The sequence below is a fragment of the Clarias gariepinus genome, chromosome 27, assembly GCF_024256425.1.
Source record: "Clarias gariepinus isolate MV-2021 ecotype Netherlands chromosome 27, CGAR_prim_01v2, whole genome shotgun sequence".
Taxonomy (NCBI): domain Eukaryota; kingdom Metazoa; phylum Chordata; class Actinopteri; order Siluriformes; family Clariidae; genus Clarias; species Clarias gariepinus.
In genome coordinates, this window is record NC_071126.1 from 20,496,438 (window position 1) to 20,523,376 (window position 26,939).

General features: G+C 42.3%; 1 protein-coding gene across 1 annotated transcript; it reads right to left on the minus strand.

Moving 5' to 3' along the window:
• Window positions 1–6,735: 6,735 nt before the first annotated feature.
• LOC128514914 (uncharacterized) lies at window positions 6,736–22,046 on the minus strand. The gene is made up of 5 exons (XM_053488833.1): window positions 21,851–22,046; window positions 7,704–8,045; window positions 7,460–7,552; window positions 7,032–7,069; window positions 6,736–6,855 (listed from the first exon to the last, which is right to left on the minus strand). The coding sequence occupies exons 1-5, from the start codon at window positions 22,044–22,046 to the stop codon at window positions 6,736–6,738; spliced, it is 789 nt and encodes a 262-aa protein (XP_053344808.1).
• Window positions 22,047–26,939: the final 4,893 nt, after the last annotated feature.

The following is a 26,939-nucleotide window of genomic DNA, read 5'->3' on the forward strand; positions in this document are numbered from 1 at the left end:
GTCTACCACGGCAACTACGAACCGTGACAGTATAATCTGGCCAAATATGGACCCAGCAGAGATTACTCACCTGGAGGGGGCATTAAAGAGTCAAGAAACTCTCTTGGATACTCACCAGCAGGAAATTCGACAGATAACGAACACTCTCCAAACTCTCACAGAGACCCTGACGTTACTCACCAACCAAGTGCAGCAAACACACCCGTCCTCAGCACCCCCTTGTTTGCCCCCCCCTCCGGTGGATGCCTTCCATCGCGAGCCATGTCTCCCGGCGCCACCCACCTATAACGGGGATCCCTCCACCTGTCGCTCTTTTCTCTCTCAGTGCTCTCTCGTGTTTGAGCTGCAAGCCTCCTCATTCCCCACAGAACGGTCAAAAGTCGCTTACATAATCACCCTCCTCTCCGGGAAGGCAAGGGATTGGGGAACGTCACTATGGGATGCACAGGTTCCCTGCTGTTTGACTCTCAAAGCTTTCGCTGATGAAATGAGGAGAGTTTTCGACCGTTCATTTTCGGGACACCAGGCAGCAAACCAAATACTCCAGCTACGCCAGGGGGCTCGCTCCGTCTCTGACTATGCCATTGATTTTCGTACTTTGGCTCCCTCTAGTGGCTGGAGTGAGCAGGCGCTCTTTGATGCATTTTTTCATGGACTTTCCGATTTAATCAAGGATGAGCCCGCAGCCCGTGAGCTTCCATCGGATCTGCAGGGGCTATTTGACCTAGCGACCCGTATTGACGCCCATAAACGGACTCGGCAAGAGGAACATTATCAATCTCCTAAGCCTTACCCCCCGACCATGACCTCAGACACATCGAATTCATCTCCTGAACCAATGCAGGTTGACCGCACACGCATCTCGCCAAAGGAACGGCAACGGCGAAGGGATGACGGGGCCTGTTTTTACTGCGGAAGGATTGGCCATGCCGTATGTAACTGCCCATTAAAGGGGCGGAACCCCCCGGTTATGCTGGGTACCATGGGGAACTCCAGCTTTACCTCTTTCTCAGATAAACGATCATGCTTTGCTGTTACACTAACCCTCAAAGAGCAGTCTCATATTACATATGCCCTGGTGGACTCTGGAGCCGACCAAAACCTAATGTCCTCAGCCACGGCCTCTCAATTGGAGATTCCGCTTGTACGAGTCACTCAACCATTCAATGTTCAGGCGCTCGATGGAAGCAAACTTTCTCAGATTACTCACCGCACTTCCCCCGTTACGCTATGCTTCTCTGGCAACCATACAGAAACCATCACCTTCCTCATCGTGAGAAATGCACACGCCCCGATCATTTTGGGGCTGCCATGGTTAAGGATACATAACCCCCACATCGATTGGGTAAGAATGAGCATTCTCGATTGGCACTCAACTTGCCACTCTTCGTGTCTACGCTCCGCGGCCATAACCCAGACTCGTTCCACGCCACAGGAGGAGATTCCCAGTTTATCCCAGGTCCCGGTAGATTACCTAGATCTGCAGCCGGTCTTCAGCAAGTCACGGGCTGTCTCACTACCACCTCACCGACCCTACGACTGTGCTATTGATCTCCTCCCAGGCACCACCCCACCCAAGGGACGACTCTACTCCCTCTCTCGCCCTGAAAGAGAGGCCATGGAACAATATATTACCGAATCGCTTGCGGCAGGGATCATCCGCCCCTCGTCCTCCCCTGCTGGTGCGGGATTTTTCTTTGTGGAAAAGAAAGACAAGTCCCTCAGACCCTGCATCGATTACAGAGGATTGAACGAAATCACCATTAAAAACCGCTATCCACTTCCCTTAATGTCTACTGCCTTTGAGCTTCTCCAGGATGCCCGCATTTTCACCAAGTTAGACCTGAGAAATGCTTACCACCTAGTCAGAATAAGGGAAGGTGATGAGTGGAAGACCGCCTTTAACACCCCTACTGGTCACTATGAATACCTGGTGGTTCCATTCGGTTTAACCAACGCACCCGCAGTTTTCCAGGCACACATTAATGATGTCCTCAGAGACTTCCTCAACATCTTTGTGTTTGCATATCTTGACGATATCTTGGTTTTTTCTCGTTCACTGAGGGAACACAAGATCCACGTACGTCAGGTTCTACAACGGTTACTGGAAAACAAACTTTATGTCAAGGCTGAAAAATGTGAGTTTCACGTTGACTCCACCTCCTTCCTGGGATTCTCTATCTCACCTGCGGGCATTCAAATGGACCCGACCAAGGTCAAGGCAGTCACAGACTGGCCAGTGCCATCTTGTAGACGAGAGCTTCAACGCTTTCTGGGGTTTGCCAACTTTTATCGCCGTTTCATTAGGAGTTACAGCACGGTGGCAGCCCCGCTCACAACACTCACCTCCACTAAGACGCCATTTAAATGGAATCCCCTGGCAGAGAAGGCTCTAGCTGAACTCAAGCACCGTTTTACCACGGCACCCATCCTTACCTTCCCAGACCCCTCCCTTCAATTTGTTGTCGAAGTTGACGCTTCTGAGACGGGAGTCGGGGCCGTTCTTTCTCAGAGGTCACCAAAGGATAATAAGCTTCACCCCTGCTCCTTCTTTTCCCGTCGACTCATGGCCCCGGAGCGCAACTATGACATCGGAGACCGTGAGTTACTGGCAGTCAAGCTCGCCCTTCAGGAATGGAGACACTGGCTGGAGGGGGCTGAACACCCGTTTTTAGTCTGGACTGACCACAAGAACCTTGAATACTTAAGATCAGCCAAAAGACTCAACTCACGCCAAGCACGCTGGTCATTGTTCTTCTCACGCTTCCACTTCACGCTGTCCTATCGCCCAGGTTCCAAGAATGTCAAGCCCAATGCCCTCTCCCGGCAGTTCTCCACTCCTCAGGATACACCCTCAATAGAGACCATCCTTCCACCTCACTGTCTTGTGGCCACTACACGGCTGGAAGTGGAGAACGCAGTCCTTCAGTCCCTTGAACAAGAGCCGGGCCCAAGCAATGTCCCACCTGGGCTACTTTTATGTACCAGCACGTCTACGCCCCCAAGTTTTGGATTGGGCACACTGCTCCAGACTAGCCTGCCACCCAGGGGTGACCCGTACACGTTTTTTGACGCAACAACGCTTTTGGTGGCCCACTATCAAGGAAGATGTCGGAGACTTTGTGGCATCCTGCGACACATGTTCCAGAAATAAGACTACAAATCGTGCCCCCGAGGGTCTCCTAAGACCCCTCCAGATTCCCCACCGCCCCTGGTCTCACATCTCTATTGATTTTGTGACCGGATTACCACCTTCAGACAACAACACCTGTATTTTAACCGTGGTCGACCGGTTCTCAAAGTCTGCCCACTTCATTCCATTACCCAAACTTCCCTCTGCCAAGGAGACAGCCGAGTTTCTAATTACTCATGTCTTTCGACTTCACGGACTGCCTACAGACATTGTCTCAGACAGAGGCCCTCAGTTCTCAGCACAATTTTGGAAGGCCTTCTGTGGTCTTATCGGGGCCACACCTAGTCTCTCGTCTGGCTTTCACCCTCAAAGCAACTGCCAAACTGAGCGCATGAACCAGGAACTCGAAAAATCATTCCAGTGTTGTCTCGGTTACCAACCACCACTGTTCCCCTCCCAGGAGGAAGAAGCCGCGGTCCCCTCAGCTCAAGCCTTTGTTCGCCGCTGCAAAAGGACATGGCAACGTGCTCGTACCCGACTACAACATTCGGTCAGCATCTTCCAGCACAAAGCTAACAGGCATCGTCTAGCCGCTCCCAGGTACCACATCGGCCAAAGGGTCATGCTCTCTGCTCGCGATCGTCCACTCAAGACAACTTCCAAGAAGCTCTCACCAAGGTTCATCGGCCCATTCACCATCACCCGCATCATCAACCCATGCTCCGTCAGACTGGCCCTGCCATTGTCCATGCGCCGAATTAATCCCACCTTCCACGTCTCCCAGATCCGTAGGTTGGTTGCGTGTCCGTTGGCTCCACCCCCCCGTCCCCCTCCACCACCCAGACTCATAGATGGGGGGGAGGCCTTTACAGTTCGCCGGCTTCTTAAGTCTCGCCGACGCGGACGCGGTCTTCAGTACTTGGTGGACTGGTAGGGCTATGGCCCTGAAGAAAGAAGTTGGGTACCAGCCAGATTTATACTAGACCGATCTCTGATTACTGAGTTCCACAGACTTCACCCCGAGGCGCCTGCTAGAACGCCCGGAGGCGTTCGTAGAGGGGGGGGTACTGTCATGACCCGCCAAGTCACAGCCCTGTCATGAATCACCTGCACACTCCAGTTTCATGATCCATCCCACTGCTTTCTTTTCACCGCCTCATTCTCCACTCTGCACACCTGTACTCAATCTATAATCACCTCTCCTCCCTACTTAACTCGTACTCTAACTACACTTCCTCGCCAGATTATTGTGCACTCACCATGTCCAGTATTCCAGCGTTCTGTCTCGTTTTGCCTTCTCGTTTCCGACCTCGCTTCGTTTCAATGACCACGTCTTCGCCTCACGTCACGGATCATTCGCCATCTCGGATTCTCCCGGTACTGACCTTTGGAACTGTTTCTCGACCACGAGCCTGGATTATGGACATTTCCCCTGATCTCCGGCTTCGACCTCTGTCTGTTTCTCGACCACGAGTAATTCCCATGCGTCTGCGTCATCTGCGAGCCAACCCGACCTCAAGTCACACACGCCGGCTCTCTACACGGAGCTCATTCACCTCGCGCCGGCGCTCCGCTTCCGCATTCCATGCGAGCTCAAGTTACACACGCCGGCTCTCTACACAAAGCTCATTCACCTCGCGCCGGCGCTCCGCTTCCGCATTCCATGCGAGCTCAAGTTACACACGCCGGCTCTCTACACGGAGCTCATTCACCGCACAGCGGCGCTCCGCTTCCGCATCCAGTACAAAGTGCACGCGTCAGCGCAAGCAGGGTTCCAATCTAACTGTCACGTCTGCCTTGTGCACGGATTTAAGCCTGTCTTGCCATAACAGGTCTAAAAGCACCACTTCCTGCTCCTCATCTGCACTTGGGTCTACCACGGCAACTACGAACCGTGACAATTTCTGGTTGAAGTTGAATTGTGTTTAAGTTTAATGATGTTTTAGAATTATTATAGTTTATCCCCTCATAATAAAAAATGTTCATATCAAATTTTTGAAATTGTCAGTTTGGAGTTAGAGCACAGATAGTGTTTGTCGATTTCTCTTTTACAACATCAGAAGAATTTGCCCCATTATTCCGACATGCGCTACTCAGGTGCTTTCTCAGACCCTCGATATTTTAAGACAGAGAAATTTGGGTTAATCCCTCCCATACACACAAAGAAACCTTCCCAACAGTGTTTGACTGATGGTACTCAATCCCATGACGGAAACTTCAAAGCACTTTTGTAAGTCGCCTCTGGATAAGAGTTTTTGTCAAATGCCTAAATGTAAATGTCATGCCCTGCACAAGTCTATTACTATTACATTTATTTATTGTTGTATTAAATTTAATTCCTTATAACCTGCACTAAAAGCTGATGTCTGGATTTTGCAGAATGTCCTGCAGCAGTTCCTGGTCCAGACAGGTTTGGCTTTTAGACAGAGATGTGCACAGACATTTCGAGGCTCCACCCACCATTTCACCTGTGCCTGTACCCGAATCATGTCAAATATTGTCATGTAACTAAACACAAATAAATTATAAATGGGCAGGTACTACATTAGATTAAGAAAAGAAAATCAGTATCTCCACAAAAAGCTCAATTCTAAACATTGATTGGTGCTTTGCAGATAAACTTTAATAGAGGCAACTTTCAAGACAGTGACTTTTTTTGTTTGTTAAAGTTTTCATAATGCATACAATTAATAATTATAAAGTTAATAATTAGAAAAGATTCATACTCGTATATATTTTCTTTTTTTATTGAATATGTTTGGCCATCACACAAGTACAACATCTCTGCAAAGATCAATGATGAGCAATTAATTAATTAATTAATTAATAGGCAAGTCCTACACAATAGTAGAGAACGATCAGTACATTACACCAACAGCAGAGAACTTAGACATACAATTTAACACTCCTTTAGATTTTTATAAAAGTAAACTATTACTACAGTATGATGTCACTGTACATGGGAGCTTTGCCCCTTCTTCCCTTGTGGCTTTTCACTACTGTTGTATACAACACATGTAATTATTCCTGACAATATCAGATAAAAGCAGGTTAAACTGGTCATAATAATATCTTAATAGAGGGCATCATATCAATATTATTTATTGTTAAATGTTCAGAGATGTTTTGCAGACAGTTCACAGCTGAAAATTAAAAAGGTAAATGAGCATTTCCTAGCAATTGAATCCACTTATGTTTTGTGTAAAAAAAATATATTTATCAATACTAGACAATTCCAACTTTTCAGAATATTTTAATGTGTCAATAATATTCATTTATAAAGATTTGAGCAGCTTAGCAACAGCTACAGAACAGATGAGAGAGAACCATCATAGTGCTTGCCTGGGGAAATCTAAGAGATGGCCTAAAACATATTTAGATAATTTTAATTACTTTAGTCAACTGATTTAGTAATTCATTATTATTATTATTATTATTATTATTATTATTATTATTATTACAATATTTGATAAATTAACCATGGTAGCAGTCACCATGGAAACAACAAAACAGCAATAAAAGCTGGGCTGATTGAAATATAAAAAATAATTTCTGAGTAAATGCATTTTTGATGTGTTTTGATTTTAACTTCTATTATTTATCTATTTTATTTTAACTTGTGCATAAACGTCTTGATGGCTCGTGTCTCTGGATGTTCTGGAGGATGAAGGTTTCTTAGCAAAACTCACAGCTGCATAGTTCAAGACATTTTCATCATCAGCCTGATAAAGAACAAGAGACGTTTATAAACCAGAGCGGATTAAAAGAATAAAAATAATGATAACATTGATATTTTGTAAATAGTGGTTTATTAAAATTCTCTGTACATTGTGGATTGTAGGTCAGATGTGTATTTATTTAACAGAACAGAATCACAGTGAATAGAAGACTGGATTACCTGATTGGTGGGAGTTTGATGGTTGTTTGATGAAGAACCTGAACAATAATACACACAAGTAAAGATTAAAAGAAGTAAGAATTCATACTTTAGTGACAACTTTATAAAATAACTCTATTAATAATAATAATAATAATAATAATAATAATAAAACAACCATAATCATCATCATCATTATTATCGTAAAAGTAAACAGACCTTTTCTTAGATGTTTGAATAAAACTGTAACCAGAACCAGGATTACGAGAACAGATAATATATTGGAGGCTATTAAGGGAATAATCGGACAGTTGGAATTTTCATTTCCTGAAACAATAAAAATGCACAACTTGTATGAATATTGGACGATTTATTAACGGAAAAAATGTTTCAAGTTCAGGAAATTCTGTTATAGAAAGTTGAAGGAATTTATATTTTAAAACTCTGACCTTCTTCATCTCTGCTGTTTGAACCCTGGTGTGTAACAGAGTGTGTGTTCTTGTTAAGTGTTCCAGGTGTAGGACAGGGTTTCATCTCTTCACCTTTACAAATAAATTGGAAAAGCAGCAAATAAACAGAAATGATACTAAATATGAATAATGTGAAATATTCAACATTTAATGCACATGTACACATAATTCTGGTTAAAGTGTTGATCTGGAATTAGCAGGTTATCAGAGTAAAACTGTTTACCTTCAAACTGCAAACATATTCCAGATGTGAACTTTACTGTACTTCCGTCCACATATCCACAGAAATATTCTCCTCCATCATCTTCCCTTATTTTAATAATGTTGAGATTAAACATATGGTAATTTACAGTAACACTGAAGCGACTATTATTAAACCCCTCAGCAAATATGTAACTGTTTTGCCCAAACTGTCTTGCAAAAACCTGAGGCACGTTTCCAAAACTCTGTCTGTACCAAGCAAAAGTATTTTTGTTTTTGAGCCCATTAATGTCACACTGCATAATTACATCTTCTCCAAGTTTTACTATTTTCACATGAAGATTCTTCATATCAGAGGTTTTTCCTGTAAAAAAAAATGTTTAGAATTTAATGTTTAACAATGTACATTAGTTAGTTAAATACTTTAAATTACTTTAAGGTTTTTAAAATTTCAGAAATTTTAACTTTAAAAATGTTAAATATTTCATGTGGCATCTTATTCATCAACAATTCAAATATGTAAAGTTATTAAATTATTATGTTATGAAACCTGAAAGGAAGTTTCCATAGACCATAGTTACAAAACTCTGACCTTCTCCATCTCTGCTGTTTGAACCCTGGTGTGTAACAGAGTGTGGGTTCTTGTTAAGTGTTCCAGGTGTAGGACAGGGTTTCATCTCTTCACCTTTACAAATAAATTGGAAAAGCAACAAATAAACAGAAATGATACTAAATATGAATAATGTGAAATATTCAACATTTAATGCACATGTACACATAATTCTGGTTAAAGTGTTGATCTGGAATTAGCAGGTTATCAGAGTAAAACTGTTTACCTTCAAACTGCAGACGTGTTCCAGATGTGAATTTCAGTGAATTTTCATCAACTTCTCCACAGAAATATTCTCCTTTATCATCTTCTCTCATGTTGTTAATTTTGAGATCAAACTTTTGGTCCTTTACAGTAACACTGAAGCGACTATCAGTAAATCCCTCAACAAATATGTAGCCCTGAGTGCCAGGGTACGGTCTCGCCAAAAACTGAGGCACTTTTCCAAAACTCTGTCTGTACCAAGCTAAATTCTTTCCTTGTTCATTGTTTTTGACCCCGCTAAAGTTACACTCCATAGTTACAGCTTGTCCAGGCTTTACTGTTTCCACTTTAAATGCCTTGATATCAGAAGTGTCTCCTGTAAAAACGTTTTTATTTTATTTTAATGAATTAGTAAAACATGTAAAATGACTATTTTACATTAAAGTTTAAAATGTTCCTCACCAGTTGTGCAGAGACAAAGCAGAGAGTAAAGAGCCACAAAGAGTGTGATCATCGTTCCTGTTTAGACAAAGTGATAGTGAGGTAATGAACTTGTGTGTTCAGTAGAAAACCAGGTCCAGACTCACGCCTGATTGGATGTTTTGAAGCTGTGGACTGATTTGATTGGTCCATTAGCTGTAATGAGATGTGAAGCTCACAGTGAATTCTTGTCTATTCTGATGCTGTGATGAGTCACATGACTTTACAGATATGATCTACTGGAGCTCTATCAGTCCTGTGTGCTGGAACCTCTCTGATAGAAGAAGTTTAATGACATGCGATCTAACAACCCCAATGAGAATTTTTTTTATCTTGCTTTGGGTGAGGGGGACACAGTATAGTTTCACTATGGTCCTTTCAATGATCATTTGTTGGAGGTACTGTAGAAACTAGAGTGAGTGTACAGTATATGCAGAATTCTTATGGAGACCATCAGACATCTTGGGCTGAAAAAACACTCATCTCTATTATTTAGGATGTAGAACCTAGAAACATTTACATTAGAGAAGATTATGTTTGTTCTTAATTTATTTTAAAAAGTTACATACAACAGTCAATAATAAAGTAGGAATATAATTTTATAATGAAGAGGAGGGAGGAACAGTTTCCATACTGGTTAGCACAGCGATCTCGCACAACCAGGATCTATTGTTTAAAGTGCTTGGTGGTTACCATACAATCCCATATACATACACCAGAGACTCTAAACAATGGGCATTATCGTTGATTCAGATGATATATTTAATGTCTCATTTTTACAAATCCACAAATATAATGTGTTATTTCACCTCCTAATGACAGCAATGCACGTTTCCTATAAGCATGCTGATTCAGTGTTTAACAACATTAAAGGTTAAAGCACAATCATTATGCAAATGCACTGCAAATAGAAAACCACATCCAAACTTCAAAGCGCATACAGAAAGAAAAATTAGGAAAACACAAGAACACAAGAAAAGGCCAAATCACATTGGGAGAAAAATGCCACAAAATAAATTTGCTGCACCAGAAGTGCTCTGGGTTGGTAGGGGAAGTGAGCTTGTGACCACACACACACACACACACACACACACAGAACTTACAAAAAAACAAGATATCAATTAGTGTTTCCCAGAGATGTACAAAAATTTACAATTTTCTTCTTGAAGTTGTTAGAACTAATATATTGTATGATAGAAACAGAATTAACATAGAAAATATTAGCAGCAATTAATTTAACCATAGTCATAGTTGTATAGCCATCTGCAGTGTTTTTGTTTTTGCATGGGATTTTATTTTGTAGGTATTTGTGTATTTGTAGCGCATTTCTGTAATGTTTGTACTTTGATTTTTGTAGATAGGGTCAGTTGGGTACACCATACCTCATTGATAAATAAAACAACACATTGGTACTACTGGAGCAACATTACTATAATGAGCTCACCCTTGTAGTGCAAGTGTTCATACAGAAAACATTAAAAAATCATCTCATTGTCTATACTGCTATTGTATATATATATATATATAGGGTCACAGGGGTGCTGGAGCCTCCATGGTGAAAATCTTCTTTTATCAGAACAGATCCTCATTTTCAGGTATTCCTCCATGATGGCAGGCTGCTGTAATGCAAAAATCACATTTTAATCATGTATTAATTCTGATATTTGTAGCTAGTGTGCCACATAGACTATAAAAGCTTTAAACCTGTCTGATGAAAAGGTCGAGAATAGAACAGAAACAAACTGATTGTAGTTGCTTCTGAATAAATGATAAGGCAAGGACATCTGGTCAATCTATTACACTAATATGGGACCCGTACCCAAAAGTGCAAGGTGCACGAAAAGAGAGAGTAGGTACTGGTACTAGTACTGGAAGAACTAACTAGTGAGTGACAGGAACAACGCAAAACCACGATTCTCTACTCAAGTTCATCGCAACAATAAGTACACTACGTTTAAGAACAACATGTGAGAAAATTGTAATGTGTCAAAGTATCAGTAGCACAGAGTAACATATGGTGACATGTAAAAGTAGAAGCAACTGGAGTTTAAAGCAGGTGTTGTAACTAATGACAGGATAGAAGACTGTTTTAGAGGACAGAGAATATACAGACTTTACACTACACACACTACAGACATTAAATTAGCTGGACTGGACCCTTGGTTAAAAATGAGAAATCAACACCAACACCACCCAAAAGCAATCTGGATAATTAAAAAAAATACGTTCCTACTTATTGGATTTGGGGACAAATAGCCATTTTAAAGTCTTTTTAAATTTAGACATTGCTGATAATATGACAGACATACACAACGACATATGCCATGTCATGTCCTTAAGCTGGGTAGCACTGCCCCTTAATAATGTCACAGCAGCAGAAGCAAATGCAGACAACTTGTCTTGTATTTTACCGATAACTACCATGGCAATCCTGCAGATACTGGCATACTACAAACAAACAGGGAGGCCAAACTCAGCATTCCCTGGTGTAATTATACTACACCCAACAAAAATATAAACGCAACACCTTTGTTTCTGCTCCGATTTTTCATGAGATGGACTTAAAGATCTAAAATTCATTCCAGATACACAATATTACCATTTCTCTCAAACATTGTTCACAAGTCAGTCTAAATGTGTGATAGTGAGCACTTCTGCTTTGCTGAGATAATCCATCCCACCTCACAGGTGTGCCACATCAAGATGCTGATCTGACATCATGAGTAGTGCACAGGTGTACCTTATACTGCCCACAATAAAAAGCCACCCTGGATGTGCAGTTTTTTGCTTTATTGGGGTCTGGGGACTCAGAACCGGTCAGTATCTGGTGTGACCACCATTTGCCTCATGCAGTGCAACACATCTTCTTAATAACCTATATGTAGGTAATAATCTATGTTTTGATGCCCCAGAAAGTTATTACACCCCACTGCCTGTTAAGTAATATGGAGACAATATTGGCAAAAAGTGGACACGTGTTGTGTAAGTGCAAAAGGAAAATAGGAAAACACTTATGTTCACATAACCAATTGTTTAAAATATAGGTCACCTAAATGTAGTACAGATGGTTATTATTTCCCAAATGACTGTAATTGTTCATTCATAGAGTTCTCTTCTACAGATACAGTAATGTGGATGTGGGCGTCAATCGCATTTCAAGTTCAAGTAGGCTTTATTGTTACTGCAACCATATACAGTTAGTACACAGTGAAACGAAACAACGTTCCTCCAGGACCAAGGTGCTACATGCAACATAAATTTACAACATAAATTAACAGAAAAACTAAACTAGCTAACTAAGAAGCCTAGTTAGCTGGCTAGCAGAGACAAGACAGATTGACCCAACATAAATTACAACATGAATTAACAAAAACTAACTAACTAAGGAAGACTATCTACAGGGTTTTTACAGACAACAGACAACATAAAGTGCACATGCAAATGTGCAAAAAAAAGCAACAAAGTGACAGTGCGACAACATAACATCACATCACCGTCACAGGCATGTGGAGTGATGGCTTGTAAGCCCTGCCACATGCATTGTGTGTCGCCGCTGTCTATGAAGTGGTTGTGGATTCTCTGGGCGTGTGCGTGCTTTGCCTCTCTGATGGCCCGAGAAAGTTCGACCCTTGCTCTTCTAAGCGCAACCTTATCTCCCGCTTTAAAGGCAGAGTCTCGGGTCCTCAGAAGTGCACGCACTTTCGCAGTAATTCACATTTTCTGGTTGGGTTATGAGATGATGCTCTTGGAGACAGTGACGTCATCGGTGCACTTGTTGATGTAGCTGGTCACTGATGACGTGTGCTCCTCCAAGTCAGTGAAGTCGCCGTAAGTTGCAGCCTCCCTAAACATGTTCCAGTTAGTGTTCTCGAATCAGTCCTGAAGAGCAGAGATGGTTCCTGCTGGCTAGGTTTTCACCTGCTCCAGAACCGTTTTTGAACGCCTGACGAGTGGTCTGTATGCTGGAATTAAAATAACAGAGATGTGGTCTGAGTAGCCAAGGTGGGGGTGGGGCTCTGCCCGATATGCGCCGGGAATGTTTGTGTAAACAAGATCCAGTGTGTTTTCCCGTTCTCTCGTTGCAAAGTCCACATATTGATGGAATCTAGGAAGCACTGACTTTAGATTTGCATAGTTGAAATCTCCAGCAACAATAAACAGTCCATCCGGGTGTGTATTTTGCAGTTCAATGATTTTTGTATACAGTTCCCATAGCGCCTCCTTAGCATTAGCGCTAGGTGGAATGTACACTCCAATAATGAAAACAGTGGTGAATTCCCGTAGTAAATAAAAAGGTCTGCATCTAACAGTCAAAAACTCCACCAGCGATGAGCAATAACTAGAAACTAGCACCATTTCACGAGTTCTTGCACCATTTCATGTTGATGTAAACACACAAGCTGCCACCGCGAGTCTTACCGCACGGAGCTGCATTTCTGTCGGCGCGAAACGAGGCTAGCCCGTCTAGCTGAAAAGCGGCGTCCGGTACTCTGCCGCTGAGCCATGTCTCCATGAAAACAAAGACACAGCAGTCTCTAACCTCACGCTGTGTAGCCTGCTGTAGTCGGATGTAGTCCAGTTTATTGTCCAGGGAGCAGAGGTTGGATAAAATGATGGACGGGAGAGCCGGCCAGCTAGGGTTTGTTTTTAAGCCTAACACAGACTCCCGCCCGCTTGCCAAACTTCCGCTTCCGATGTCGAATATGTGAATTTACCCAGGTATTACAACTGGACAAGTTCATGTTGTCCTGCATATCTAGCCCCTAGTGTGTCAGTGTGACACAGAAGATCCATGAAGGATGCCAGAGAGTAGAAGGAAAAGAGGTAAATTTCAAGGTTACAAATCCGTGGACTAGCTCAAGGGCAAATTTAGGCTGGTCACTTTTCCTCGGCGGAGGAACAACAGTAGCCCTGAACAAGGTAAATGGGTTACTAGCTGAGGGAGGTGGAGTTTGTAAGGTTTTAAACACTTCCTGTTGTTTCTATCTATCTGACAATTCTCAGAATATTAGTTACATCATAAACCACATGAAGAGGGATTTACAAACACTTCCCCAAGTAGAGTCTTGGATCTTGTGGGAGGCTGGGGTTAATCGCTAGTTTATAGTGTTCTATCAGTTTTAATTATAGTTTCAAGAGGCCTCTGTTTAGCACCCTATATGTAACAAGAACTAGTTATAAACACAGTAAAATATCAAATGGTGAAACAGACTGACAACAACATAGAGCAACAGAACACTGACTTGACTGAGACTAATGGGTTTCACATAGGGGGAATGATTGGGAAGACTCGACTCTTAACTGGCCTAAAACACCAGGTGACAATCATTATAATAATGACTTGATGATTATAATAATGATCTCTGATTATAAGACAGAGATGAAAGGTCCTATTTAAAATTCTTAGAAAGTTATGAGGCATGTAAACAGTTAGAGCATGATGCCCTTTTTTAATGCTTTTGTAGTTTTATGTCTTCTGTGTGCATTACAGTATCAGTTGGAAAGACAATGTCTCATTGATTTACCTAATATACATTATTATTTGTAATATTTGTAACTGTGATAAGCTCCACCCCCAAACAAGTCTAGAAGCAGTCATGAGAGGGGACTCAGTTCTTTAGGCTGAGTGTGAAAGCAATCTTAACACATATGTAGAAGTGTTACTGACTGCAGCAGCACTCTCTCACATCATGCAGTTGTTTCGGAAATACTAAAATAGCATTGTGGTTTCTGAGTTTCTAAATGTTTAATCAGCAGCTCAGACTGACTTTGGGTCATTTTAACAGTCCAGATCTCTATGTTGGAATCTCAGACTAAAACATAAAAGAGCTGAAGTTCATTAATAAAATGTCTCTAAAAATATCATGTAGAATGTTGAGGGCACTATTTATTTAAACTGTACTAGAGACTGTGCTCTATCTGTGTGAGGCCTGTTATCCACTGTAAAGGACAAAACAACAGAAAGAGAACTGGTATTAGTTAAAGGATAATCTTAAACCTTTTGGTAGATCTATATATACATGTTTTTATTAACCTGTATAAAACATATCTAAAAGTATTAATGTAAAGTGTTTATACAAAGTGCTTCTGCAGTCTATGAGTCCGACAGTTTCAGCTCCTTTGATGTGGTAAAAACCTTAATGTCCTCACACTGCTGTTTGGTTCGAGGCGTTTGTTTTATAGTTTTAAATTCACACCAGAGAGTGTGTGTCAGTGTAAATAGAAACAGCACTGTGGTTTAAAGTGGAAGATATAAACTAAAGAGTTTGATGCTTTCATTATCAGAGCCGTAAGAGATGTAAGACTTTTTTTTAAACCAGTGATTAGAACATTTTCAATTAAATGTTCAGTCACTTTGTTTAAATTTTATGTTGTGAAATTCAAGCTCAGAGACACATTTCACTATTGAGAAACATCTTAATGACGTATTTAGGTTACAGATTTAATACACTTCCTTATCTTTAACTAGAAAGTGATGTCAGGTTTAATGTGCCAGCACCAACATTAATGTTAGTAGTGTCTCCTCTGGCTTTCCTACACTTTGATGACTGCAATGTCACTGTTTTGGCGCAAGCTATGATGTCGGCAGAGTAGCCGACTGAACTTGCAATGACAGCGGCTCTCGCATGCTCCTCAAGGGCGCATTTTGCAGTCGTGGCTAGTAGGCTACATTCAGCTCTCTTTTAGCATGGCCACAGGCATGAGTCAATGTGACAATCCAAAGTCTGGGCGGCTCCTGACTGGGAACAGGGGGCCGCTTTCCCCTTTCTGTGGCAGTGTCTCCTCTTGCTTTCACTCTACTTAATGACTGAGATTAATTGTCCAAGACAAGAACAATGTAAATAGAAAAATATAAGTCATGTAAACAACTTATATGCTTTTTTTTCTCTTGATGCAATAAATAGTTTATTTTTTCACCTGTTTGCTACATTTTTCTTCTTCTGCTGTAAAATTTTTATCAATTCTTTTGCTTTACAGCAGACAAACCCACTTTTTGCATGTAAAAAGGGGTATATTCAGGCAGCGTGAATTTGTGACGGGTATGTGTCCAGATTTTTTTGCTTTTCGCTCACTCTGAACACTATCCCCTTCTGCAGGTGTGTGAAGGGGTGGGGCCGCTAGATTTGACATGGCATGCAAGGAATCAATTAATTAATTCTGATCTTCCTGCCACAATTTAAAAAAAAGGTGAGGAATGTTGTACAGAGTCCAAAATAACACCAGTTCAGAGCCTAACGTTGTGTGGCAAACGCTAAAGGGAAAAGCGGCATGCAGCTGTTGCTATGCTATGCAATACAAGAACTTCTAAGGCGTGTAAACTGAACTGTTGTTTGAAATCCATATAAGAAGGAGTGGCCAAAGGACTGCCCACACTGCTCCAGCACTTTCATCTGGCCCAAGCACCACCTTACATGATCCAGTTGCCGATGAGGAAAAGGCACTTTGTTTGCCATTAATGGCCCCATTCCCAGTTGGGGTAAGCCGCCCAGATGACTGAAGTCACAAGAACTCAGGCAATGTCAACGAATGGCTGGGCGGAGCCGACCGGCCGCTAGAGTGAACAGAAAGTAAAGCCACATTAAAAGGCCGCAGGAGCCGCTGTGCAGGAGAAACCACTCTGCCGCTTAAAAGCCTCCAGCATGGACCAGCATGGCACACGTGAGTGGCATCTGAGTGGGGCGATACCCTGTGCCCCAGGGACTTCAAAGGTGAGCATGCAATGCAGTTATTGCACCAGCTTGAGCATTCTATGCTGTTATAATGCCAGCCTGAGGCTGCTATGCTGTCGTCACACCAGCATGAGCACACAATATCGCCCTTTCACCTGTCTGAGCTCATTTCATTTAAGTGCTGCCATTGCACCTGTTTGAGCAGACAGACTGAACACCACTAGCTTTACCTTTTTAAGCTCTAGCACAAAAGTGAATGGATTAAACACCTCTGATTCACCTGTCAAAGCTCACAGCACAAAGGTGGATAGACGGGGCACTGCTAATGCATCTGTCTAAGCAAGAAAGCAGCATGTAAGAAGGGCCCTTGGAACTTCAAAGGCGCAAAAATGCTGAATGCCACTGTTTGAGTGTGACGTGGAATGGAGTTAAGGAAAGGCCTGCAGGAGCCGGCGAGGCACTTTTTACTTTTGCCAACTGTCACAAGAAAGGTAAAGGATGCGTCTCGTGTCTGGGGATGGTTATCTCTACCTAGAAGACGGTTTTGGCCTCAACTAGTGTTGGCAGCTGTTTCTCTGAGGACTTGACTGTTCAGAACTGGAACTTCATACAAGTCTACCTGAGTTTTCGATAATTAACTGGACTCCATATTAACATCAATAAACATCAACTGTTATGCTGAACTGCCTGCCAACTAACACACAGTATGAATGCAGATCAATTCCTGCTCTCTGTTTCACCCAGATGAGGATGGGTTCCCTGTTAAGTCTGGTTCCTCTCAAGGTTTCTTCCTACTGCCATCTCAGGGAGTTTTTTCTTGCCACTGTCACCCTAGGCTTGCTCACCAGGGACTATCTGACCATTTTGATTCATACACATTCAAATTCCATACAAACTTAAATAATTATTTTGATTGTGTAAAGCTGCTTTGGGACAATGCCAATTGAATTGAATTAAAGGCTGTTGTCATTGCCCCTAAGGTCCCCGGTTCCAGCTGTAGTGAGAAATTTTTTACAGCAGCAGCGACAGGTTATTCGAGGTGGTTATGTTACCATGGTAACACACAGATTAAGTGACGTCAGCGCTGATGATGTTCCGAATGGTGGAATTTTGTCAGGGGAAGTTTCTTTCACAGACATTCCCTGCACACTGAGCAGGGGTAGGGAGCACCCTGTACACTTCTGAATGGAATGCAGCTAGAGATTCCCACATGAGACCACAATAGCTGAATGTCTGAATGGCTGGGCTGTGACAGCTGACCCTGCCTTTAAAGCTGCGTTAAAGAGCCAACAGGGAGTGCTGCCTATGTGGACGTTCTTTGCCACTCCGTTGTTGGCAACACTTGCCAACACTGAGTGCCCCTCTGCCAGCTGGGCACTGCCTGGACCAGCACGCGAAATCCTCACTACTTTTTCCCCTTCTTTTCATTCTTCTTTCTCAGTTTCCTTTCCTTTTTCTATTTTTCCAAATAAACTATCTAAGACCTATTCAAAGACCTTACTCTGTATAAAACAAAAACACACACACACGGCCCCTACCACCCCCTCCTCCTCATAAAATATTGTGGCGTGGGCGGGGTTTTGGGACTAGTAACCATCATGCTTTGCGGGAGGGGTTGTTAGGTGTTCACCCTGTCGAGGAAAGGTGTTTGGGGTAGTGGTTTCGGCCAGGGTGTGTGTGTGTGTGTGTGTAGAAGTGTGTCTTGTGGATCTGTGTTGAATGTGTGGTTGTGTGACTTATTGTGAGATGCTAAATAAATTACTCCCAGCCATTTGCATTGGGCAGCAAGGAAGCTCACTCGTCTCTCCACCATCCTTCCCGGCGATAAAATGCCACAATATGTTTTACACACACATGCTGTCACAGTGTTTCTCGTTTCACGGTGTCTCACGACACACACACACACACACACACACTCGCCTTTACAGCCCCTCCCCCACCCCCTTCTCCTCTCGGCTTTCCAGACACACACATACACACACACACTCTCTGCCTTACACAGAAACTTTGCTTTGTCGTGATTCTTTTCAAAGGTAAAGTGGCCGTTAATTTTTCGCTCACGTGAGTGTGACTAGCAATGTTCCTTGCTAATTTTTTAGATAAAACAGTCTGTCCATTAGACGCATATTACACATACACACACAGCGTCTGCATGCACAAACGGAAACAGGTATCGGTCGGGATTTATTTTTACTTTATTTAAAGGTAAAGTGCAGGTTAATTTGTTTTATTTTTACTTTATATTTTGTACTAATTATTTTTATGTATTTATGTTTTGGGGCTGTGGAACAAATAATTTGAGTTTTCATTATTTCTTATGGGAAAATTTAATTTGGTTCATGAGTGCTTTGGAATACAAGCCGCTCCCGGAACGAATTATGCTCGTAATTCGAGCTCCCACTGTAATTGTAAGAATTTACATTTATAATTTGTAATTTAGAGCTAGTGCACAAAATGTAACCTGGAAAAGTTCAACTAAGGATGAAAAACATTATCTCACCAGGAGCTGTAAAATTCACACACATTTTAATATTACATAAAGATGTTTTTACTCTTTCTTTGTTCATTCATAACCTGCACTATTTATGCAAATATGATGCTGTCCATAAGGTGACATGGTGGCATAATGGTTAGCACTTTCACCTTGTACCTCCAGATTCCGGGTTTAATACCCTCCTCAGGTTCTGTGTGCATGGAGTTTGCATGTTCTCCCCATGCTTGGTAAGTTTTCTCTGGGCCAATTGCAGCTTTGCTTTCACTAATTATGTAGAGGTTTGCAGGGTTTTGGGCCCTGAAGAAGTTTTGACATGTCCTGACATTTGTGTATTTTTCTTACTTATATAAATATCACCTCTTTCACCTAGTGCAAAGTAAATGTCCAGGATTAAGGGAAGAGGGACACAGATGATCTTATATACAAAAGGCACATTTATGACATCCTGTAAATATGGCCATGCAAACAGACATTCAGAGTAAAACAGTGCAAACAGGAACAGTGCACGGTGAAGAAAGGATGTTAGGTTTGTAAAAGCCCACTTTACACCCCTCACAATCATCTTTGTGCAACTCTTAAAAAGCTGTTCCTGTTCAAGTGAGGACATAAGTAAAGATTGCATACCTGGCATTTACATAGTGTTTTTTTTTCTTCTTTTGCTGCTCATACACTGCTTTACAATGCACACAGACCCTGTAACCTCTGTAACCAAAAACTGAACCAAACAACTACCATAAGCTAAAGCTATCCAAACCAGGGTGAAATACATTATAAACATTTAAACCACAGCTGATACTGACAACCATCTGTAATCTACATAAGACATTAGCTTAGCCACCGTGAGCTAACATGCTTGTGCTAAGCTACATAAGGAGTATGTTACCATGATTAAGCAGCATGTAAGTAATATTAAATGACAGTTTTTTAAATATTAGTTTTATATTATCAAAATAAGGATTAGATAAGATTCAATAACTTTAATTCTCCTCCTCTGTTCTCTGTCCAAGTCTCAGTGTTGTTTTGAGATAAAACTAAACTCCTCGCACTGTCCAGAAAGTTCTGTAATGCTTCAGAAACCTGTACAGCACATAACATTTTTCACACACGCAGGAAACTTATCCTTATCGGCTCTCTATGTGTGTTTGGGGGCGTGGCCTTGTATGTAGATTACCCTGACTTTTTCCCTGTGAATAGCGCGTGGGCGTGTCCTGTCTCAGATCATTATCAGATAATGAAGTGCGTCAGAAAGACTGTACTTCTTAGATTCATACGGATTACATAAACTGAGAATATTTATTTAATAAAGGCAGCATGGTGGTGTACTCGTTAGCACTTTTTTTTTCTGTTTTAGGTGAGATCAATTGATTACTTAAAATATGCATTTATTGCCAGTGCATTTATATAAAAGGTTTGTGTTGTGTTTTAGACAACACAGCAGATATTAAATAAACGTAAAATAATGTATTTGCATGTTTTTAATAAATAAATTATTTCTATCTCTTGTATGTAAATGCATTTAAAGATAACACTTCACGGTCCATTTATTCACATAATAAGAAATACACATAATACACAGAGTGAAAATACTGAGCTAAAATGGTAGCCAATTTTAACTACCAACACCTGGCTGATGGACCAGTAAAATTAGCTATACCTTGTTGGTGAACTTGAGCACAGTTATGTTGGTTTACCAGCTAAACCAGCACCGGACCATCACTAACCAGCGAGACCAATGCTGGTGATATAATAAGGTTTTATTAGTGTATAGATTTGCTGGTCATACATCAGGTATGCTGGTTCACCAGCTAAACCAGAACCAGACCTTCACTACCCACCAAGACCAATGCTGGTGGTAAGGTTTCATCAGCGTAAATATGCTGGTCTTTTATCCGTTATTCTGGTTCCCTAGCTAAACCAGCATCAGACCAGCACTAACCAGTGCCACTGGTTATATTAACCAACATAGACCAGCATATAAATCTTCCCCAGAACCAGCATCTCTGTCAGTTTTGCCTCCTCTGGCTCTCCTAAGCTCCTCAGATGACTGAGATGTGTTTACCAAGAGATTCACTTGGAGAATATTAGCCATGTAAATGCTAATAATGATTGTCTCTCTTATTCCTAGAAACAGCTTATTTTTGTACCTGATTGCCCCATGAGGGGCTTAAATAATGTAAAGATTAATGTTTTTTATGTAAAAAAAACAAACAAACAGTGTTTGGAGTGTAGCGCATGGGAATAAAATAGTCTTCAGCTCAGCCTGGTAGAAGCTAAATGTTTCTTTCACTCCTAATGGGTAAACTTGGTGATAACAATTCTATTAGACTTTCATCCTCCTGGTTTTTGGCAGAGGAAGGGGCACTGATTAAATCACATTTCATGTGCAGTGTTCTAACATTTCCTGAGCATCATTATTGTAGCATTTTACCGTTGGAAAAACGAGTGAGCTTAATTGCTGCTCAATGCAATGGCTGGGAGTACTTTATTTTACCGGCACAGTATAGCATGGGAAACACATTCACACGAGAACCACATCCAATTCAGCCTAAGCATGAACCGGAGCACATTCAACAGGTCACACACAGTCTAACACACAACCCTGGCCGAAGCCACTAACCCGAAACACCCTTCCCCAACAGGGTGAACACATTAAAAAAAGTTCCGCAATGCATGATGGTCGACAGCCGCTGCTCCGCCACCCGAGCTGTGACCATCCCCGGTCACCATGGCTCTCTCAGCCTTGGAGGCGTGAAGGTGGTCGGCGCTGGTGCTGTCAATGCCAGGGTCCTTTTGTGGAGGAGGGAGGAGCGCAAACATTGTCATGAGGCGGTCCGGCCTCCGCAGAGTTCGACATTTCGCCGACGTGTGTCCATGCCCATACACTCCATAGGTGCCCTTCTTTGCCATGCAGAGGTCGCATCGGTGAACAAAGAGTTTACTGTCGGTATGACATTCCAGCCAGTAGAAATAAGTGTGCAACCGCCGCAAAGTTTTATTCACCCTGAATTGTCACGAACCGGAATGTCCATGCATGAATCCCAGTAGACACAGCCACAAAGCCCTTAGTACCAGCAGCAGAGGACTGCACGGGGAGAATGTTCGGAGTCGTGGGTTCTATGTCGCAAACGCACTCTTCAACTAGCTCGCAGTACCGTCCATGCACTTTGCTGCCCGGCTGTCGGGATAAAGTGCCAGCATTAGCGTGTAGGTTTCCCGCTTAGTCTGCTACAGGATGTTTACCTGGCACGACTACCGGAAGTTCTGCCCCCGGGTGTGTGCTACTAACATGTGCGGCTGTGGTTTGGGTATTAGCAACCTAGCTAACCCGAAGTTACCACGCAGAGTTCCATCATATAAATTCAGCACCGCACTCTACTTTTCTAAAATGTCCAACCCCAAAGGGCAATCATCCTCGATGTCTCCCACAAAGAATTTATGAGAATGAATACGTTTACCTACTTTTCCTCACACCGTGCGACAAGCCCGTATCTTCACGAAGCTTCCAGGCATGGTGCGAATGTTGAAGGCTGGGTCAGACAGTCTGCTGTAATCCACAGTGCAACAGCGAAACAGTAGAACCGGTGTCCACAAGTGCCCGTAATAAGACGTCTTCCAGGACACAGTACACATAGATCCCAGCGCGATGTCCTACACGTCCCGACTGGAAGTTGAATGCACTAGTTGGGGAAACAAGAACAGTTGTGGGAGGCGGCTTCCTCTTAGCGCCCTCCGGAGCTAGTTTAACGGCTGCTAGAGTACGCTGTCTCTCAGGCCTGAAAACGTTGCAACAGTAGTCGCGAGGACCCGTGCCTCGGCATCGCCGTGAAACCTCGGAGACTTGTGCGTTGTCTAACCGTGACGGGTAGCCCTGTCCCCGGCTAGATTCACATACCAAGCGCCCCTGAAATGCGGGAGGTCGCTCAGCTCTTTCGCCGTGTTGTGCCGCCATTATGGGTTTTGCGCGCTCCGCCTCACGTAGCGCTTCAGAAAGGGAAGCTGGTGCTGCTAACCTGATGTGCTCGCGGAGCCGCGACGGTCGAAGTCCTCTGAGAAATGCGCGATGAGCTAGCTCTTCCTGTTTATCAAGCTCAAACTCAAACCGCCGCTCCCCCAACGCCACATTATTAAGTGCTAAATATGGCCTAGTTGTTGTATGGTATAAAGACAATAGTAAAATGCTGCACATGAATGTTAGCAAGTAGTAGCTAACTGGTAACAGCTATCCTAGCTGTAATTAGCTCTTAAGAAAGGCTAGGTTAGTCTTTAGGGGTTACCAGCAAACATCTAAAAGCTAACATGATGATCTTAAGCTGCTAAGAGCATCTAGATTTGTTATTAGTGTTCAGCAGCTAAATATTAAAGAATAACCTACCTGTCTTTAGCTTTAAAGAAGGGGCAGTTTAGCTGTAAGTGGTAAGCAGGTAGCAGCTAACATCAAAAGACTAACCTGGTAATCTTAAGTTATTAAGAAGGGCTAGCTTAGCTGATACTGATTAACAATTAGGCCAACTAGCCTAACAATGGCTAACCTAGCCTTCTTTATTTCTTAATCAATTTAATAGAGGCAGTGTCAACAAGACCTAAGTTCATCATCATTTACCAATACACATTTCTAATCTGAAATTTAATTTCAGGTTAATCAGGCGAATCTCATCAAATACTGTAGCTAGATGTAAGATTCTAGATCACTCTGTAACTTTAGATGGCCTTTCTGTTCCATCAAGTGCAACAGTAGAAAACCTCGGTGTGATTATAGATTCCAGTCTTTCATTTGAAGCTCATGTAGATAATATTACCAGGATAGCATTCTTTCACCCCAGAAATATTGCCAAGATAAGAAATATATTGTCGCTAAACGATGCAGAAAAACTAGTTCATGCTTTTATCACCTCTGGGTTGAACTATTGTAATGCCCTACTGTCTGGTTGATCAACTAGGTGCATAAACAAGCTTCAGCTAGTCCAGAATGCAGCAGCGAAAGTCCTCACTAGAACTAGAAGATACGAGCACATCACGCCTATCTTATCTTCACTTCATTGGCTCCCTGTGAAATTTCGCATTGATTTTAAAATACTACTTTTGACATATAAAGCATTAAATGACCTTGCGCCACAGTATCTGAGTGAGCTGATAGTGTCTTACGATCCGCCACGCCTACTTCGATCAAAGGATGCAGGCTGCTTATCAGTACCGCGTATTATGAAAACTACAGCTGGGGGCAGAGCTTTTTCTTACAAAGCCCCAAAGTTATGGAATAGTCTTCCAGTCTCAGTGTTTAAGTCCAGGCTAAAAACCTATTTATTTATTTAAGCATTTTTATACATAGATTTGCCTTAGGTAAAGAGGTAGAATACCTGAAGGTTTTTGGCCAGCTGCTCTCTCTCCCGTTCCTTCTCTTCCCTCTCACGACACATGTCGTTCCTGAGCTGCCAGTGATCCAGACTCCCTCTGCCCTCTGGACCTGTCTGACCCATCCTGATGCCCCGCTTCTGGTTGGAGATCTCGTCGCATGGATGCCCCGTGTGTCTTTTTGGGATGCGTCCCATGTCTGGGGATGGTTCTCGCTACCTAAAAGACGGTTCTGGCCTTGACTGGTGTTGGCAGCTGTTTTTCTGGGGACTTGACAGTTCGATAGTTCATACAAGTCTACCTGAGTTTTCAATAACTAACTGGACTCCATATAAACATCAACTAACATTAACTTTTATGCTAAACTGCCTGCCAACTAACACACAGTATGAATGCAGATCAATTCCTGCTCTCTGTTTCACCCAGATGAGGATGGGTTCCCTGTTGAGTCTGGTTCCTCTCAAGGTTTCTTCCTACTACTATCTCAGGGGGTTTTTCCTTGCCACTGTCGCCCTCGGCTTGCTCATCAAGGACTATCTGACCAGTTTGATTCATAAACATTCAAATTTCATACAAACTTAATTCTTTTGATTTTGTAAAGCTGCTTTGGGACAATGCCAATTGTAAAAACGCTATACAAATAAAATTGAAAATCAATCAATCAATATTTCTTAAAAATTGTTAAAATGCAAAAAAAAAATTAAAAATTAATTTGCAGATGTACTGACCACAAAATATTTAGCTAAATAACAGTGAATGCAAAACCCAACAGATTTAGCCTCCTTATAAAATTATTTATTTAAACATAAAATACTGGACCTTTGCGGGGCACCGTGTACACTTACAGATAGGGACAGATTAAGAGTACCTGCCTCTGAGTGGCGCAGATCGCTGGTTCGAACCCCGGGTGATGCTGTTTTCCTCTCACGGCCGGAGGCACAGAGAGCGCTAATTAGCCGAGCTCTCTCAGGGGGGAGGGATGGGAGGTACTTGCGCTCCCACATTAATCGGCTCTACAGCCAATCAGGGGCGTCTGTGAGCTCGCGCACGCGGAAGGAGTGGCTAGCGCTTTCCTCCGAGTGTGTTACTCCGCCCCTAACAGTGCGTGAGTGAGCAGTTCGAAAAGATGCAGTCGGCTGACATTGCGCGGTTCGGAGGAAACACGTGATAGTCTTTGCCCTCCCGGATGAATGGTAGTAGTAGCCTTAATGTGGGAGCCCCCTAGTGACAGGGAGGAATTGGCCACGACTAAATTGGGGAGAAAATTGAAAAAAAAAAAAAAGATTTTTGGCCAGCTGGAGGAATCTAGAAAACGAACATTTTGAAACCCACATTTTTTTTTTTTTTTTTTTGTAGTCTTTGGAGTGTAGTGCATGGGAAGAAAATAGTGTTCAGTTCAGGATTGCAAGTTCAGTGATGGTGTTGGTGTGGTGTAGCAGTCTGGGAAGTGGTGACCACCTCTTAGATGAAGGAATGCTGGAAGAAACACTGCTTTGGTATCAGTGTTGGAAAGTGACAGACAGCACCGTAAATAAAACACACACAGCACTTCCTACCCGATGAGATGTGTGTACATGCTCGCTGAAAGTAAACCATCACACAGGCAAACACCTGAAGTCAAAATATAGAAAAGTTTGTTTCTGCATATTATAAACTAAATGTATTGAAAAACTATAAAATGTATCATTACAGCTGAAATAACACATTACAAAAGTTAATAAGCTTATGGTTTTCTTTTGCTTAAGGGCATCTGTTTTACTTTCTAAATTCACTCAAACTCTGCAACCTTGTCCCCGCCATCCTTTTTCTCCCTCCCACTTAGCACTACTTTGTTGGCCCAACGTCAGCAAAACTTTTGTCAATGCTCCAAAGTCAGCCCAACGTTGGGCTAATGGCAATGCATATGTTGGGCCCATGTTGGCCACAGTGGTTGTTGGCCACAGTTCATTTTGGTCTATTGGTGAGGCCAAGGATAAGTTATGTTATGCTAGTCTAATTGAACTGTTGCCAGTGAATACAGTAGCATATGGAGCCATAGAGAGGTTAGAACCATAGTGGTTGTTGCCAAAGTAAGTTAAAGGGCTAATATATAGTACATATTGTTTTTCATCATAATGGTTACATATATTTTCTTGGTTTGTGATTATTTTGTTTGCAAATAAATTTCTGGAGATATAAATGTGTTTTGTTATTATTGGCAATGTTGAAAAGAGTCCCACCAATGGGCCAATGTTGGGTCATTGGACAAAATTACATTGGGCCAACCACTGATGCCAACATTGACTCAACATATGCACTGTCATTGGCCCAACATCGGCCCTTCTGTGGTGTGCTATTTGGGCTACTATGTCCTGTCAAATGTCTGTTGTTTCTGTTCAAATGATAAAATGTAAATGGTGATGCATGGGCAGAGCTCAGTCCTGAGTAGGAGGACTGATGGAGATAAATCTC

Excerpts from the sequence above, each read along its gene's own strand:
- LOC128514914 (XM_053488833.1), bottom strand. The coding sequence starts at position 22,046 with ATGGCAAAGAAGGGCACCTATGGAGTGTATGGGCATGGACACACGTCG. Across the intron at positions 8,046-21,850 it reads AGCCATGGTGACCGGGGATG|GAAAAACCTCTGATATGAAG; the intron begins GTCACAGCTCGG and ends TTTTTTTTACAG. Across the intron at positions 6,856-7,031 it reads ATCAAACTCCCACCAATCAG|GCTGATGATGAAAATGTCTT; the intron begins GTAATCCAGTCT and ends GTTCTTTATCAG.